This window comes from Giraffa tippelskirchi, chromosome 6 (genome assembly GCF_054371585.1).
Source record: "Giraffa tippelskirchi isolate mGirTip1 chromosome 6, T2T-mGirTip1v1.2.pri, whole genome shotgun sequence".
Taxonomy (NCBI): Eukaryota; Metazoa; Chordata; class Mammalia; order Artiodactyla; family Giraffidae; genus Giraffa; species Giraffa tippelskirchi.
Window position 1 is genome coordinate 22,022,843 of NC_137280.1, and position 18,832 is coordinate 22,041,674.

Consider the following 18,832-nt stretch of genomic DNA (forward strand, 5'->3'; position numbering starts at 1 on the left):
CCAAAGATGAAAAATCTTAAAAGCATTTAGAACAAGCAGTCAGTGCTGTAAGAATAAGATTGACAATTGATTTCTCAACAGAAACAGTGGAAACTAAACAGCAGAGGAAAATCCCTTCCAACTAAGAATCCGTCCCCTGCAAAATTACCCAGAGTTGCAATAAAAATGGTAAATATGAGGGAAGAACTGAATGAATGTTGACTGTCTAGAAAAATAAAGTCTTAGAGTGTTTTTGAATATACATATATGTAATTGAAATATACAATGACAATTGCGTATAAGTCTTGGTAGGATCACACAGTTTTTAACATCCTTACATTGACCAGAAGGAAGATAAAAGTACTAGTAAATATTAGACTGAAAATTAACAATTTAGGCTATAATCTATGGTATGACCACTAACATTATTGTTAAAAAGTATATCAAACTTTAAGTCTAAAAATATTCCAAGAAAAAGTTCAACATACCAGGAAGATATAACAGCTTTTATTTTGTATGAACCTAATATTATGGTCTCAAAAGTCTCAAAATACAGAAAGCAAGATAAAGAAACGTCAGAGGAACTGAATAACCCACAATCACAGTGGGATATTTTAACAACCTCTATCAGTAATTTAAAGAAAAAGCATGCAGAAACAAACCAATATGTATATAGAAGATTTGAACCCAGTCAGCAAATTTGATCTCAGGGTTATAGAGATAGGTGTTTGTGTGTGGGTATGTGCATGCATATCCACACATGCACACACATACACATACATATAGCACTACCCTTGTGTATAGAGTACACATTCTTTTCAAGCACATGTATATGGAGCATTTGCTAAATTTATACATTATTGTAAAGCAAGTTTTAATAATTTTATAGGTTTTAAGTATTTAAGAGTATTTTCTTTTACCAGAGTACAGTTAGAAATCACCAAAAGATGAAAATTTTTAATTGTCGTAGATTAGCAAATTAAGCAACATTCTTAAAATAGCAAACAGAGAAATTAGGGTAGAAGTCATGAAATATTTTGGATGAAATTATTAAAATACAGTGTATCAAAACTTATAGAATACAGTCTAGATGGGAATTTCTTGTTTTAGATTACATACATTAAGCTTCTGCTTCTCGTAATGTAGAGTAAAATCTAACTCCTTTGCTCTTTCCACCATACCAGATAATTGTATCTCAGGGGAAAGTATTATATATTCATTTATTCATTTGATATTTATTGACCACCTTCTATATGTCATGCTTACTATTAGGGTATATTGCATGGTTTCTCAGCTTGTGCAGGGTTGACATTTTGTGACAGATTGTTCTCTTGTGGGGGACGGTTTTGTGCTTTTAGCACACAATGTTTATCAGTGTATTCACTGCTAAACAGTATCCTATTGTGATAACCAAAATTGTGCCTTGGTTTTCTCAGTTGTAAAATGGGAGTAAAAATGATACCCTCTTCATAAGGTTGACGAATAGGTAAAATAGTAAATGAAGAGTACTTAGAGCAGTGCCTGGCACATGCTAGAATACTGAAGTGGGTATCCTGTCCCTTCTCCAGCGGATCTTCCTGACCCAGGAATCACACCGGGTCTCCTGCATTGCAAGTGGATTCTTTACTGACTGAGCTATCATGGAAGCCCTGGCATATGCTAGGCACTTGATAAATGTTCACTATTATTTTGAATTTTCAAATCATAAATATCTGTGCATTTCTAAACTAATACTAATAATTTTGGGAGGAAGAGAAATGGGACCTCTCTTTTCCATACTCCCAATCCAGATTCATATTTACTGGCAACTGTCTTTGGCAACCCACTCCAGTACTCTTGCCTGCAAAATCCCATGGACGGAGGAGCCTGATAGGCTGCAGTGCATGGGGTCGCGAAGAGTCGGACACAACTGAGCGACTTCCCTTTCACTTTTCACTTTCATGCATTGGAAAAGGAAATGGCAACCCACTCCAGTGTTCTTGCCTGGAGAATCCCAGGGATGGCAGAGCCTGGTGGGCTGCCGTCTATGGGGTCGCACAGAGTCGGACACGACTGAAGCGACTTAGCAGTAGCAGCAGTAGTCTTTAAAAGGATAGTATAAAGTTAACAAATAGGAAATGGGGCTACGTAACCACTGTGATCACTTTCAACTCTCAAATATTGTGATTATAAATCTGTATTGATAGAATGATTAGTGTATTTCATTGTGCTCTGGTACTTAACATTTATCAACACATGTTTTAATATTGGTTATTAAAATAATTTTAGAACTTATAATAAGAATTATTGTAATATATTGTAACTTTAAATTATTAAAGTGAGTGCTTTCAGTTTGTTTCAAACTTTAAGCTGTGGAATGCTGATATATTAGTTTTCTTTCTCTGAACTGCACTCCATGGTAAACTTTTGAAAATGATACTGCAATTGCAAATTTAATTGTAATTGGTGGCTCAGACAGTAGAGAATCTGCCTGCAATGCAGGAGCCCCAGGTTTGATCCCTGGGTTGGGAAGATCCCCTGGAGAAGGGAATGGCTACCCATTCTAGTAGTCTTGCCTGGAGAATTCCATGGAGAGAGGAGCCTCGTGGACTACAGCCCCTTGAGTTGCAAAGAATCAGACATGACTGAGCGACTAACACTTTCTTTTAGACCTTTAATGAAGCTTTCACAGATTAAAAAAATACTACTATACAAAGCAAGTGCAGACCATCATTTACTCCTGAAATCAATGAAAGGATATATATTATTAGTCAAAATAATCTGAAATTATATTTTGCATTGATTTTAAATTGCAAAATGAGGAAAGTGCTTTTGACTCTCTCCTGTTTATGAGATAGAGGAAAGGAATTAATTTTTTAAATGTATTTGAAAATAGCTTTAATGTTTTATCATAAAAAACACACTTAATTATATGCTGTTTAATGGAGAAAAATTGGAATATAGTGAAAAGAAAAAATGCTGTCTTTCCCTAAGAATTATACCATTTTTCATCCCCACCATAACTTTAGGAAAACACCTCTTTTTCTACAGCCATACAGTATATATTTTTCTTCTTTGTCCACTTTTCTTTAAAAAACAAAATGACTATAAGAATTGTGGCAGTTCTAGGTACAGTTTAAGCCGTAGCTTCAAAACATTATTTCATTCACATTTGATGCTTGCTGTGTGTTTAGGCTCTTTGTTAGGCACTGAGGAGTCATTATGGAACTAAGTAGGGTGTTTTATAGGTTACAGTTTAGTGGAAGAGATTTCAAAAGAAACTTAAAACTGTGCCAGATACTGTGAAGGAAACAAAGATACTGTGTGACTAGTAGTAGAGATCTGCCTTAATCTGGATGATCAGGAAGGTTTTAGGACAGCCTTTTTAAGTACTGTAGAGCTAGCTGGGTTTTTTTGAAATTAGAACTTTATTATTTTTTATCATTGTTAATGCTTCATTAGAACCATTCACCCAGCTGAGCTAATTAGATATTTATAAACAAACTCTAGTATAGTCAAAATATCAATTAAGATTGGATGGAAGGAGAACAAAGAGGAAGATATTTTCTAAATTCCTTAGGCTCAGGTAGAACTAATTTTTCTTTGAAAATTACTGTTTTAATCTTGTAAAAATTGAGCATAAATATAACATCTTGTTATGTTTATGATCTTATTCAGTTTTGAGTTTATTAGTTTTTTAGAGATTGATTTTATTTAAAATTGTTTAGATAAGAGTGATATTTTATCAGTTCCGTGCAATCTTTGTTATGTGAAGTACAGATGAGAAAGCTAACACTAATACAGAATTTAAAACAGATACTATAAACTTGGTGGTAATGATGTGTTCAAATGAAATATCTTGATAAGCAAGTGACAAATAGTTGGCACTCTATCTGAAATGGAGTGCATAAAAAGTATGTTTATATATGAAAGCATATCTTAATCTACTTCATGGTATGTGTAAAGAATACAGTAATTTAATATAACTCCATAGTGAAGATTTTGTCTTTAACTATGATTGTATTAGAACTAGAGATGTTTTCCTCTGTGAAGGTTAACATGCTTCAAACTTGGTTTGGTTAATAATAATAATAAATCTTCAAATATAGTTTATTATAATAGGACTAAATGTGTTGAAAGATATTTAATTTACTTTTTAATAACTTAATTTACTTTTAATAAATTAATAAATTTTAAGTCCTTAATTTACTTTTTAATAACTTCCTTTCAGCTGACAGTTACGTTTCTTCAATTTATTTTTTTAATTAAAGCATAATTGCTTTACAATATTGTGATGGTTTCTGCCATACCTCAGCATGAATCAGCCATAGGTATACGTATGTTCCTTCCCTCTTAAACCTTCCTCCCACCTCCCACCACATCCTGCCCCTCTGGGTTGTCAGAGAGTACCCAATTGAGCTCCCTGCATCATATAGCAAATTGCCAGTGGCTATCTGTTTACATGTGCTAATGTGTATGTTTCCATGCTACTCTCGCAATTCATCCCACCCTCTCCTTTCCCCACCGTGTCACAAGTCTGTTCTCTATATCTGAGTCTTTATTGTTGTTCTGTTGCTAACTCCCGTCCCAATTCTTTGCAGTTGCATAAACTGCAGCACGCCAGGCTTCCCTGTCCTTCCCTAACTCCCAGAGTTTGCTCAAACTCATGTCCATTGAGTCAGTGATGCCATCCAACCATGTCATCCTCTTGTCACTCCCTTCTCTTGCCCTCAATCTTTCCCAGCATCAGAGTCTTTTCCAGTTTGTCAGCTCTTCGCATCAGGTGACCAAAGGTTGGAGTTTCAGCTTCAGCACCAGTCCTTCCGATGAATATTCAGGGTTGATTTCCTTTAAGATTGACTCGTTTGATCTCCTTACTGTCCAAAGGACTCTCACAAGTCCTCTCCAGCACCACAATTTGAAAGCATCAATTTTTTCCACGCTCAGCCTTCCTTGTGGTCCAGTTCTCACATCCATACATGACTACTGGAAAAACCATAGCTTTAACTGTATGGACCTTTGTCAGCAAAGTTGGTGTCTCTGCTTTTTAATACGCTATCTAGGTTTGTCATAGCTTTCCTTACAAGAAACAAACGTCTTTTAATTTCATGGCTGCAGTCACCATCCGCAGTGATTTTGGAGCCCAAGAAAATAAAATCTTGTCACTGCTTCCACTTTTTCCACATCTATTTGCCGTGAAGTGACAGGACCATATGCCATGGTCTTAGTTTTTTGAATGTTGAGTTTTAAGCCAGCTTTTTACCCTCCTCTTTCACCTTTATCAAGAGGCTCTTTAGTTCCTCTTCACTTTCTGCCATTAGAATGATATCATTTGCATAGCTGAGGTTGTAGATATTTCTCCCAGCAATCTTGATTCCGTCTTGTGAGTCATCCAGCCCAGCATTTAGCATGATGTACTCTGCATATAAGTTAAATAAGCAGGGTGACAATATACAGCCTTGACGTACTCCTTTCCCAATTTGGAACCAGTCTGTTGTTCCATGTCTGTTTCTAACTGTTGCTTCTTGTCCTGAATACAGATTTCTTGAGAGGCAGGTCAGGTGGTCTGGTATTCCTGTCTCTTGAAGAATTTTTCACAGTTTGTTGTAATCCACAGTCAAAGGCTTTTGCATAGCCAGTGAAGCAGAGAAGATCTTTCTTTTGGAATCCCTTTGCCTTTTCTCTGATTCAGCGGATGTTGGCAATTTGATCTCTGGTTCCTCTGCCTTTTCTAAATCTAGCTTGTACATCTGAAAGTTCTTGTTTCATATACTGTTGTAGCCTAGCTTAAAGGATTTTGAGCATTACCTTGCTCTCATTTGAAATGAGTGCAATTGTACTGTAGTTTGAGCATTCTTTGGCATTGCCTTTCTCTGGGATTGGAATGAAAACCGACCTTGTCCAGTCCTGTGGCCACTGCTGAGTTTCCACATTTGCTGGCATATTGAGTGCAGCACTTCAACAGCATTATCTTTTAGGACTTTAAATACCTGAGCTGGAGTTCCATCACCTCCACTAGCTTTTTTTGTAGCAATGCATCCAGTTAGTCTCTATCTCTGCCCTACAAATTGCTGCCCTACAAATGTTACGTCAGTAACATTTTTCTAAATTCCATGTATATGTGTTAATATGCAATATTTTTTTCTTTCTGACTTCACTCTGTACAACAGGTTCTAGGTTCATCCACCTCACTAGAACTAACTCAAATTCGTTCCTTTATATGACTGAGTAAGTCCATTGTTTATATGTACCACAACTTCTTTATCCATTCATATGTCGATGGACACCTAGGTTGGCTCCATGTCCCAGCTACTGTAAATAGTGCTACTGTCAACACTGGTGTGCGTGTGTCTTATAGAATCATGGTTTTCTCAGCGTATATGCCCAATAGTGGGATTGCTGGGTTATATGGTAGTTTTACTCCCAAGTTTTTAAGTGATGACTCCACACCCTGCATGTGACTCAGCAGCAGTACCCTGCCTCCATGGCTTCCAAGCTTTCCTTCAAAAGCATTTCCTGCAGCCATATCTTCTCTCCTGTCTCCGGCCATCTCTCTGAAGTCAAAAGCAGTCCTCGCCCTGGGATTGCGCTCCAGTCCCTACACTCCAGCTCCCAGCCATCACACGTTCTGGTGGACTTGCGTTCCTGTCTGGGGTATGTAGGGCCACGTCCCAGATTGTCTGTGTGGTTCTCACTCTATTCAGACTGTCACACATCAGCTGCCTCACTCTCCAACAGTTTCAAATGCTTTCCCTCGGTCCCAACTGATTGCCCCAAATGTGGGGATCTCACCGCTGCTTCAGCTTCCCCACCTGTTGGGTGCACGTCTGACCCTGCTCACTCTCCTCTTCTTTTTTCCTTCTTTCCTTCATCCTACTGAGTTTTGTGTGGCTCTATATATTCCTTTCCGGTTGTCAGGGACTCCTGCCAGCCTCAGGTCGTGCTCCGCAAGATCTTTTGCATCTCATCTTCTGTGTTCCTGATGCATCCATGGAGTGAGATGTACTCCACGTCCACCTACTTCTCCTCCATCTTGTCTCCTTCCTTCCTTAGGTTTTGAATTGACTTCCAGTTATTGTAGTGCTTCATACTGGTCAGTTTGTAAACCTAGCAGGGAAGGAAGTACATTTACTTATTTTGATACTTGGTTGCATTTTAGAGTAGAGAATCCTAGGTGGCAAGCTGTATTCCTGGTGAATCTGTAAATGTGTGCTCCCTCAGCTCTATTTAGATGACCTTAAATTACTCTGAAAGGGAAAATAATTTAATAGAATTTTACATCATCTTTTTTCCCAGATACTGGCCAAAAGAAGACCCTAGACAAAAAAGATGGGAGAAGAATGTCTTTTCAGAAACCCAAAGGGACTATTGAATATACTGTAAGTTATTTGTTTTGGAAAAAGTTGATTCCTGTTTGTGATAGTCTTATTGGAAGTATTCTTTGTTTATACTGTAAATGAGACAAGAGTTCCTAATTGCCTTATTTTAAAAATCTGTACTTCACACTTTCAATAACTTTTACTAACAATGATACTTCAGTTTTTAATTGTATTTAGAATTTTTTTTTCTTAAAGAGAAATTTTATTAACTGTGATATGAAGGTAATTCTAGCAAATTTAATAAAATAATAGTTTACTGGGTGTTAAAGTTTCTGAGGTACAATAATTTTCATTAGATTGGGCTTTTAGGGAAGCAGTTACTTTTTTTAAAATGTGATCTTCATTGTATTCCCACCAATGATAATGAGAATGACAGAATATGGAAAAAGCAAATTGATATTAATTTTCTAGAATAACCTCTCACATTCAATTATTTGCACTGATATATAGCTAAGTTTCTCTGTTCTAGAAATGACTCTCAAAAACGTCCTTAGAGTCAGCCTTTCATATTTCTGGTTACTATGGAGAACTAAAGTGAGAAATCTAGTCTGTGGTATGCTGCTTATTTGATTAAATGTAAATGTTAGATAATGTTAACATGTTATAAAACAGTTATTTTAACTATATAGTTTGTCTAATAGGTTGTTATATCTGTATTAAGAAAATAGTAGTTTATACGTTTGTGTCATCACAAAGCCTTCCAGTCTTGGCTTGAGTCTTGATTATTTTTTATAAGTTCTAAAAATTGAACAAAGTATCAAAACCTTGAGTTACACTTTATTTTCATAAACTGTAATTGACAGTTTGAAATTTTAAGTATTTTTAAAAGGTTTGAAATGAGATAATTTAGGGTATAAATGTATTTACTACTATCAAAGGAATCTTCTCTCAAACATATTATAAACTTGAGTGTGCTCGTACCTTCTCTTCCTGATTGAGAAACTAAGAATATAAATTCAGACAGTAAAATATTAAGTAGTGTAATTTGATGTTTTCATTAAGGCAGAAGACTGTAGGCATGGGGCATTTCATTGTCTACATATGTAATCACGTGGTTGTGAAGAACTATGAAATTTTAGTTGGTTTTGAATTCAGGAGCTTACCGATTTTTTTCTCGTAATTCAGTAAAATTTGTGTTATTGGTTGCAAATTGAAATATAAATTAAGAACCGTTCTTTTGGGGAAAAGCTTAATTGAAATTTGCAGTTACAATTGACCCTTTTTATCTTTGGGTTCTGCATCCACAGATTCAACCACCTATGGATCGAAATATTTTGGGGAATAAAATTCCGGAAAGTTCCAAAAAGCAAAACTTGAATTTCCCTTACTGGCCACTGTTTACTTACATTGTATTAGTATTATAAGTAACCTAGAGATGATTTAATGTATATGGAGGACATGTGTAGCTTATATGCAAATACTCTGCCATTTTATGTAAGGGATTTGAGCACCTGTGGATTTTTATATCTGTGGGACTGCTGAAACAAAGCTCCCAGGATACTGTATCTTACACCTTTTTCACTGGTTGTTCTGCTCTTGTTGATTCCAAATGTGAGTGGTCCCTTGTATCTTTTCACTTTTCCATTTCCATTCTATTAATCGGAAATCTTAAGAACTTTACTATCTGAAGTGAGACCCAAACTTTTTCTATTTCTACCTTTCTAGATGCTTGCATTTCTTACTACTAACTTCATATTTAACAAACTATAGAAAACCTTTTACCAATTCTTTCTTCATCCTTGCCCAGTGCTTAGTTTTTTATTCCATTTACCATCAGTCTGCTGTTCATCTAGGTTGGTATTTTTGGATTTAGCATCAGTTCAGTTCAGTCGCTCAGTCATGTCCGACTCTTTGCGACCCCGGGAATCGCAGCATGCCAGCCCTCCCTGTCCATCACCAACTCCCGGAGTCCACCCAAACCCATGTCCATCGAGTCGATGATGCTATCCAGCCATCTCATCCTCTGTCGTCCCCTTCTCCTCCTGCCCTCAGTCTTCCCCAGCATCAGGGTCTTTTCCAATGAGTCAGCTCTTCACATCAGGTGGCCAAAGTATTGGAGTTTCAGCTTGAGCATCAGTCCTTCCAATGAACACACAGGACTGATCTCCTTTAGGATGGACTGGTTGGATCTCCTTGCAGTCCAAGGGATTCTCAAGAGTCTTCTCCAGTTCCACAGTTCAAAAGCATCAATTCTTCAGCGCTCAGCTTTCTTTATAGTCCAACTCGCATATTCATACATGACCACTGGAAAAACCATAGCCTTGACTAGACGGACCTTTGTTGGCAAAGTAATGTCTCTGCTTTTTAATATGCTGTCTAGGTTGGCATCAGTTGCCCATTAATGTTCACACCTGTGACATGCTACAACTACTACTGTATTACCACCTCATTCAATCCATTCCTATATTCTCGAGTCTTATCTGAAAATCTTATACCTTAATCTCTTTCTTTACATTTTTATTACTTTAAAGATGATCTACTGCTGTAGTAGTATATTGGTTTTTCTGCATCGATTCTCTCGTCTCATTAATCCTAGACCTGTTGCCACAAATGTAAGATGCCTCTCAGCCATGTAACTTTATTGCTTTATATTAGTGGGTTTTTCTTAATTACTTCATTACCCCAATTAGTAATAATAGTGAAGATGAAATGTGCATTAATTCATATGAAAGAAAGTAACTATAAATTTTCGGATGTTGCAGCAAAGTAAAATTGGTTTACAGAGGGCTTTTACATACATTATCTCAATAAAGTAAGTGACATACCATCTCATTGCATAGATGAGAAAGTTTGCACAGAAGGGAGCAGAACTAGGTTATTAGTTCATGTCTTTGGCATCAATTTGGTTTTATAAACCTTAAAAGGAAAATATATATTTATTGGATATTTTTAGCCCCCCCACATTCATATCTACCTTTCCTAATTTTTCAAAGTCCAAACCTTAAAAGGAAAATATATATTTATTGGATATTTTTAGCCCCCCCACATTCATATCTACCTTTCCTAATTTTTCAAAGTCTATTACAGTCTAATTCAAAATACCCTATTAATATCATCCTTTCTTGAGATTTAACTCTAGTTATTTCCCTTCCTAAAATCCTAAATTCATAAGTGTACTCTGGATGGCTTAGGTGGAAGAGAGAATCTCACAAATGTGTTTTGTAACGTTTCTGTCTCTGATATGTTGGTTCTATTCTTTTCACTTTGAATGTTCTTTTCCCTTTTCTCTACTTGTCAAATTCCTACCCCTTCTTCAAGATTTAGCTTTAAATCTTTTCCATAAAACCTTTCTTGGACATTTAGGAACAAATATGTTCTTTACCTCTGCTAAGCTTTTGTTGTACTTGTTGTTTCATTTAAACTGCTTTTCATCTTTTATATAATCTCTTTTGTCTTTCTTATTTTCCAACTATTGTAAATCTTTTATGCAGTAAAACTATTTAATTGCACTTCATTTTGTTCTCTACAGAGCTCTCATAATGCTTTATTTATGGAGAATTCTAAAGGAATATGTTGACCAATCAAATGACTTTTTTGTTTCAGGATAATTGGCAATTAAATCTCATAATTTAAGATTTCTATAAGTATGATTCATTAAGATATACTGATTCACAAGCATATTCCTCACTTTGGTTTGAATATATTTTCTAATTTATCCATTTAAATGACAGGTTAGGTACATAAAGATTACTAGAAATAGCATTTTAAGTTTAATACAGCATGCTTTGCTAAAGTAAAATTACTTTATAAAAGTTATATAAATGTTTAGAAACTACAGTATATTGCTTTAAAGCTTTTGTAAGATAAAAATCACTTGTGTTTTGTAAATTATGTTTTGTATTTTGAAATTGCTTGAAGTAGAGAACTACATGTAATTGTAATGTATGATGGTAAAGCATATACTCTAATGATAGGTTGAGACTAATTGCTAAGAAACGCAAAATTTCTCAAGCTATTCTATCTGTAAAGATGGAAATACACCACTTACTAATCAAATGTAAGATTGTTCCATAGACATATTAATGATGATTAAACCTTATGGTTTAGATTTTCTCTTTTAACACATTAATTTCTTTTTCTTTTCAACAGGTTGAATCAAGGGATTCTTTGAATAGTATAGCCCTGAAATTTGATACAACGCCCAACGAACTTGTTCAATTAAATAAATTATTCTCCCGAGCAGTTGTTACTGGACAGGTATCATTTTCTAAATGTATTGATGGTTAGAAGCATTCAGTTGTTAAAACAGAGTGTCCATTGCAATATAGTTAATTTAAGAAGAATAGTTTTGTGCACACTTTGAACAAATCATATTGGTTCTAGAAGAAAAGATTAAATGTCACTTATATCCATGTGAATTTTTAATACATGTTGAAAATAACTAAATTGTCTTTTCAAATATAGTTTTAAAGAGCTTTTAGAAATATTCAAAGCAGTACATGTATTTGATAAAAAATTCAAACTTCCTTAAGGGTAATTTATCTCAGACTTAAAGTTTTCCTTTTTCAGAAACAACTATAGTTACCAATTTGTATACCCTTCCAAAAATATTCTAGCCCTTCTTTCTTCTTTTTTTTAAAAATTAATTTTGATCTGGGAAAATATTCTATTTATGCATAACTCAGTCTCAGACTTTCTCATGTATCTAGAATGTTGCACTGTACCAGTATACAGGTATGCATTGGAAATGTTGTGGATTTCGTTCCAAACCACTGCAGTAAAGCAAATATCATAGTAAAGCAGGTCATAGAATTTTTTGGTTTCCCAGTGTGTATAAAAGTTATATTTACACTGCACTGTAGTCTGTTAAGTGTGTAATAGCATTATGTATAAAAAAAAAAGTGTATACCTTAATTTAAACCTTAATTTGAGAGAACTTTATTGCTAAAAAATGCTAACCATCATCTGAACCTTCAGAGAGTCATAACTTTTTTTGCAGTGGTCACTGATCTCGTATCAACATAACAAACATAATAGTAGTAAAATGTTTGAAATATTGCAAGGATTACCAGATTGTAACACACAGACAGAAAATGAGCAAATGCTGTTGGAAAATGGCACTGATAGACTTGCTTGACTCAGGATTGCCAGAGACTTTCAGTTTGTAAAAACGTAGTATGTGTGGAGCACGGTAAGGTGTTGCATAATAAAACAAGGTGTGCTTATATTATGATTAAACTAAGCACAGTAAACTTTAAATTTTCTGCTTTTTTTGCTATTGTAAACATTGCTGTAAGGAACACTCTTATTTGTATCTTTTTCTTTATATTCAGGTATATCTATAAAGTCAAGTCCTAGACATAAAATGACTCAGTTAAAGAATGTGTGCATTTTAAACTTAACTGGCTGTTCCCAAATTGTCCTTTAAGAGGAACACCCATAGACGTTCTGAGAGAATAGCATTGAAACATGTATATTATCGTATGTGAAACAGAACACCATTCCATGTTCGATGCATGAGACAAGGGCTCAGGGCCGGGGCAATGGGATGACCCAGAGGGATGGGATGGGGAGGGAAGTGGGGGGGGGTCCAGGAAGGGGAACACATGTAAACCCATGGCTGATTCATGTCAATGTATGGCAAAAACTATTACAATATTGTAAAGTAATTAGCCCCCAACTAAAATAAATAAATTTATTAAAAAAAAAAAAAGGAACACCCATAATTTATAAGGATCATTGTTTCCCTTCACTGTCGCCCACAGTCTGTGTTATCAAACCTATCTAAATTAAATTTGAATCTTTTTAAACTTTGTTAAGATTATTTCAGTAATAAGAATACTTTTAATCTGAAGGTTTTAATTTTTAAAATTTATTTCTGAAGGAAATTGTTAATGGTGTTTTCTTAGAGAACACCATCTGATTATTAATATTTTAGTTTGACTGAATCTTGTTATGTGAATGTTTTCTTTCAGGTTTTATATGTTCCTGATCCTGAATATGTCTCCAGTGTTGAGAGCTCTCCATCTCTAAGCCCCATAAGTCCTCTGTCACCAACATCGTCTGAGGCTGAATTTGAGAAGACCACTGTAAGTTTCCCTTCTTTACAAAGCTATCAAGAAACGGCACTGTATATATATCATCATTATTTAATCTAGTTTGACTATGGCTAGAATAAAATTTTACCTCGTTTCGTTAATTAAATTTGTGAGTCCCAATTTTTAAAGTGAAACATTCTTATTAAATCAGACTGCTTAAATTAACTTACCTGTTAGTGGGTGGTAGTGGATTGGGGGCAGGAGGAGAAGGAAATGACAGAGGATGAGATGGTTGGATGGCATCACCGACTCGATGGACATGGGTTTGGGTAAATTCCGGGAGTTGGTGATGGACAGGGAGGCCTGGCGTGCTGCGATTCATGGGGTCACAAAGAGTCGGACACGACTGAGCGACTGAACTGAACTGAACTGAACTAGTAGTGGTAGTAATCCAAAGATAGTCATCAGCCCTCTTATAAATATCATATAATAATTTAAATGATAATTTAAATATTTAATAAGTTAATCATATAACATCATGTTGGCTATCTTTTAAAATGACAACACTGTACCTTTGTGACCCCATCGACTGTAGTCCACCAGGCTGCTCTGTCCATGGAATTCTCCAGGCAAGAATACTGGAGTGGGTAGCCATTCCCTTCTTCAGGGCATCTTCCTGACCCAGGGATCAAACCCAGGTCTCCTGCATTGCAGGCAGATTCTTTACTGTCTGAGCCACCAGGGAAGCCCATGAAAGGGATATATTACATTTATTCTCATCATCGATGAAAATGGAAGTTAGGTTCTAATGATAGGTATTACTGGACCAAACGATGCAGGAATAAATACCTTTTTGAACATGGCCATGCCATTTTCTCATGGGCCTTAACAAAGAGGTGTATTCATAAGGGTCAGTGACAAAGGAGAGTAGTGTAACCTTAGGTTAGGTTAATTTAGCTTGTGTTCCATACTCTAAAGCAAAATTGTGAAAAGCTTGACTATAGCATTTTGACTGACTAGAAACCTGTGGGGTCCTTTTCTTGTCCTTTGCTTTAACTCAAATCTGCCTACTAAGTGGCTTTATTGAAAGGCATAAGATCAAAGAGAAGAGAGTGCTGAAGCTCAAGAGAGCAATAAAACCTACGTGAAAATGCTGTCTTCTTCACCTTGCCATGTTGGTAAAAGGGAGGGAAAGAACAATAAAGCTGTGAAACATTTTTAACCTTTAGTGTCTGAGCTTCTGTCAAAGGTGGCCCCAAAGTGTCCTCTAATATGACCAGTCATATGAATAAATTCTTTCTCCCTGAGATGAATCCAGGAAAACGGTAAGAAACATAGTTCTTGAAGTTCCCTTTACCCAAGTGATAGTCATCACCTACTGTCTGATTGTGGGCAGTCGTCAGAAATAATTCTTTTAAACAGTAATTTTATAAACTTTAGTTATATCTTTTTAGAGCTAGAAATATATTCATTACTAGCCTCTAAGATAATATTCCCATGTGACTTTTTATATACAATATCTCAAGTGCTTCTGTCTCTGTATTGTAATTATTGAATGTATATCTCCCACACTCTGTGTGTAACTTCCTTAGAAGCAAGGATTTTATGATCTTATGTTTTATTTGATATAATTCATCTGTACTATATTAATTCAAATATTGTTTTTAGTTTTTTAATATGTTTTCCTATAAATTGTCAAAAGTTTATATTTCTAATATTCACTGATAGGTTTCCTGAATGTTCAGCTTTTTAATGGCTTATTTATAGGGCTAAAATGTTATTACCATAAAGGATCTCATTAGTTTTTTTAAATATTTTATTTTTATATAAAATATAATCTTTGAGAATTATCAAACAGTCCCCCCTCATGTTTTCATATATTGGTGAAGAAATGTGGAAGAAGATAGAATGAAAGTGAGAGTAAATATATGATAAAGAGCTAAAATTTACTATGTGTCAGGTAAAATTCTAAGCAATTTAAAAGAATCACCATCTAAGCCTAACCTCAAACTTAAGAGATAAGCGCCTGGCCTGGCTGTCCTTGTTTTCCCTCTAGACCCATTCTACATCCTTCTTCATCCTTTTAGGTGGTAGCCTGCATCATGGATGGGCCACCTTGACCTTTTATTTCTGTTGGTTTTGGTCTTCTGAGAACATTAACAGAAGATAAGAGGAAGAGAGGAGGAGCATATTTGTTCAGCTGTCTTCCTACAGGGTCACTCCAAAGTGGCTGCATTCTTCAGCAGCTAATTTCTTGTCACGTGACCCTTTCCACAGAGCCCTCCCTGTCTGTCTCTCTCCCTTACTTCTTTGGGCCTAGGGGTGATAATGAAGCCTCTGTTGTTGTTTGCCCTAAATTTTCGTATACACTGCATACCTTTGTAAATAGTTCCATTATTATACTCTCCTAAAATCATTCAAATTGGTGTGCCATCTGTTTCTTCTAGTACATTAATAGTACAGTACTTATTTTACAGATGAGGAAACTGAGGGAGAAAGGGTAGGTACTCTGTGTCTGTCACTCAGTTTGCTGGTATCTGAATCAGGATTCCAAGGCAGGTTAGTCCAGAGTCCATGTTTTTTGAATTTCCACTTTATAGCTGGAAATTGGTAACTCAGAAACTACTGTTGCTCAGTAAATATTTGGACCCAGCTCCTAAAGATAGGTAATATTTAATCATTGTGAATGTAGTGAGACCTATCACTTTTGTACTGTGAACATTTCTTAAAAACATTTTTTTTAATCTGTCATTCTTTTATAAATATAGAAACCTTTTTTGTTTACCTCCTTTGATTTCTGTGCATCTTAAAATTTATTTATTATGCTAATGTCATTTTAGGCTAGAGCTACTAGTGTCATACACTCAGTATAGCATTCAGAGGGAAAATGTTTAACATAAGTAGGATGAAAAAGTGACATGATTTTAAATGGCTTTTAATTTCTGCTTTATGTTAATATATTCCACTGAAGGATGGGACAGTAGATAGCTGTATTCTCCTTAATAAAAACACTCTTTAGTGTACTTTAAGTGAAAAATAAGAAAAGGAGAGTACTTCTAATATGTTAAGGAAATATAATTTTCAAATTATATTTCATGGTAGTAAGAAAATACAATTTTGAAAAAATACTTCCAAGAGATTCTATGGCAGGCCTAGAAGGTCTTACAGGAGAAAATATATAAAGTATTAATAGAGTTTAGACACACTAAAAGCTTCTTTTTAAGCATAAACAATTATATTGCTGCAGTTACTGTTAATATTTTAAAAGTACTTACTATGCATTTATTATTGAAGCTATGGCATACAGAGAATGAGTAATTTATATATATCACATACTTAATGAGTGGTAGAACTGAGATTTAAACCCTGACAGTCTGCATTCAGATTTTGTGTTATATTCTTAACCACTTTTTGAACTAATTGATGAAAGCTTAAGGATTAGCAGTATGCATTCTCTGAGATTGAAACATACAATCTTAAAATATACCTGTCACAAGTTGTAGAAACTAGAAAGTTCGTAGTAAAGAGCTGTGTGGAAGTAATATAGCAAATTATTGCTTAAAAAGCAAAAATAAAAGTAAAGCAGATGATTCAGAGGTATTGCTTAGAATGATTAAAAGGTGAACAGAAGTATTGCTTTGTTTCTTCTTTGCTCCCAATATAAGATTCTCTGGACTCTCTAATATGTTGCTCTTCTGTTTTTACATCTGAAAAAATTATTTGCCTGTATTAGTTTCCTAGAATTGCTGTAACAAAGGATCACAAAATGGGTGGTTTAAATCAGAAATTTACCTCACAGTTCTAAAGACTCCAGTTCAGTTCAGTTCAGTTGCTCAGTTGTGTCCGACTCTTTGCAACCCCATGAATCGCAGCACACCAGGCCTCCCTGTCCATCACCAACTCCCAGAGCTTACTCAAACTCATGTCATTGAAGTGGTGATGCTATTCGACCATCTCATCCTCTATTGTCCCCTTCTCCTCCTGCCTTCAATCTCTCCCAGCATCAGGATTTTTTCCAATGAGTCAACTCTTTGCATGAGGTGGCCAAAGTATTGGAGTTTCAGCTTCAACATCAGTCCTTCCAATGAACACCCAGGACTGATCTCCTTTAGGATGAACTGGTTGGATCTCCTTGCTGTCCAAGGGACTCTCAAGAGTCGTCTCCAGCACCACACTTCAAAAGCGTCAATTCTTCAGCAGTCAGCTTTCTTCACAGTCCAACTCTCACAGGGGACTGGAATGCAAAAGTAGGAAGTCAGGAAACACCTGGAGTAACAGGCAAATTTGGCCTTGGAGTACAGAATGAAGCAGGGCAAAGGCTAATAGAGTTTTGCCAAGAGAATGCACTGCTCATAGCAAACACCCTCTTCCAACAACACAAGAGAAGACTGTATACATGGACATCACCAGATGGTCAACACTGAAATCAGATTGATTATATTCTTTGCAGCCAAAGATGGAGTAGCTCTATACAGACAGCAAAAACAAGACCAGTAGCTGACTGTGGCTCAGATCATGAACTCCTTATTGCCAAATTCAGGCTGAAATTGAAGAAAGTAGGGAAAACCACTAGACCATTCAGGTATGACCTAAATCAAATCCTTTATGATTGTACAGTGAAAGTGAGAAATAGATTTAAGGGACTAGATCTGATAGACAGAGTGTCTGATGAACTATGGATGGAGGTTCGTGACATTGTACGGGAGACAGGGATCAAGACCATCCCCAAGGAAAAGAAATGCAAAAAAGCAAAATGGCTGTCTGAGGAGGCCTGACAAATAGCTATGAAAAGAAGAGAAGCGAAAAGCAAAGGAGAAGACCAAGGAGCAGCGGTTGCACAGACGCAGGAGGGCTGAGAGGAGCTACTCCACATTCAAGGTCAGGAGGGGCAGCCATGAGGAGCTACCCCTCATCCAAGTTAAGGAGCAGTGGCTGCTCTTTGCTGGAGCAGCCGTGAAGAGATACGCCACGTCCAAGGTAAGAGAAACCCAAGTAAGACGGTAGGTGTTGTGAGAGGGCATCAGAGGGCAGACACACTGAAACCATAATCGCAGAAAACTATCCAATCTGATCACACAGACCACAGCCTTGTGTAACTCAGTGAAACTAAGCCATGCCGTGTTGGGCCACCCAAGACAGACGGGTCGTGGTGGAGAGGTCTGACAGAATGTGGTCCACTGGAGAAGGGAATGGCAAACCACTTCAGTATTCTTGCCTTGAGAACCCCATGAACAGTATGAAAAGGCAAAATGATAGGATACTGAAAGAGGAACTCCCCAGGTCGATAGGTGCCCAATATGCTACTGGAGATCAGTGGAGAAATAACTCCAGAAAGAATAAGGAGACAGAGCCAAAGCAAAAACAGCACCCAGTTGTGGATGTGACTGGTGATAGAAGCAAAGTCCGATGCTAAAGAGCAATATTGCATAGGAACCTGGAATGTTAGGTCCATGAATCAAGGCAAATTGGAAGTGGTCTAACAGGAGATGGCAAGAGTGAACGTCGACATTCTAGGAA

The 18,832-nt window shown here is 36.2% G+C and overlaps 1 protein-coding gene across 49 annotated transcripts in view; it reads left to right on the plus strand.

The window, feature by feature from the left end:
* The window catches only part of OXR1 (oxidation resistance 1), a 492,548-nt gene that overhangs the window by 408,712 nt on the left and 65,004 nt on the right, over positions 1–18,832 (plus strand). For all 49 annotated transcript variants that reach the window (XM_081500394.1, XM_081500407.1, XM_081500389.1 and 46 more), the window contains 3 exons: positions 7,255–7,337; positions 11,427–11,534; positions 13,253–13,366. In XM_081500394.1, coding sequence (XP_081356520.1) covers positions 7,255–7,337; positions 11,427–11,534; positions 13,253–13,366 — 305 coding nt within the window. The remainder of the gene's footprint in view (positions 1–7,254; positions 7,338–11,426; positions 11,535–13,252; positions 13,367–18,832) is intronic.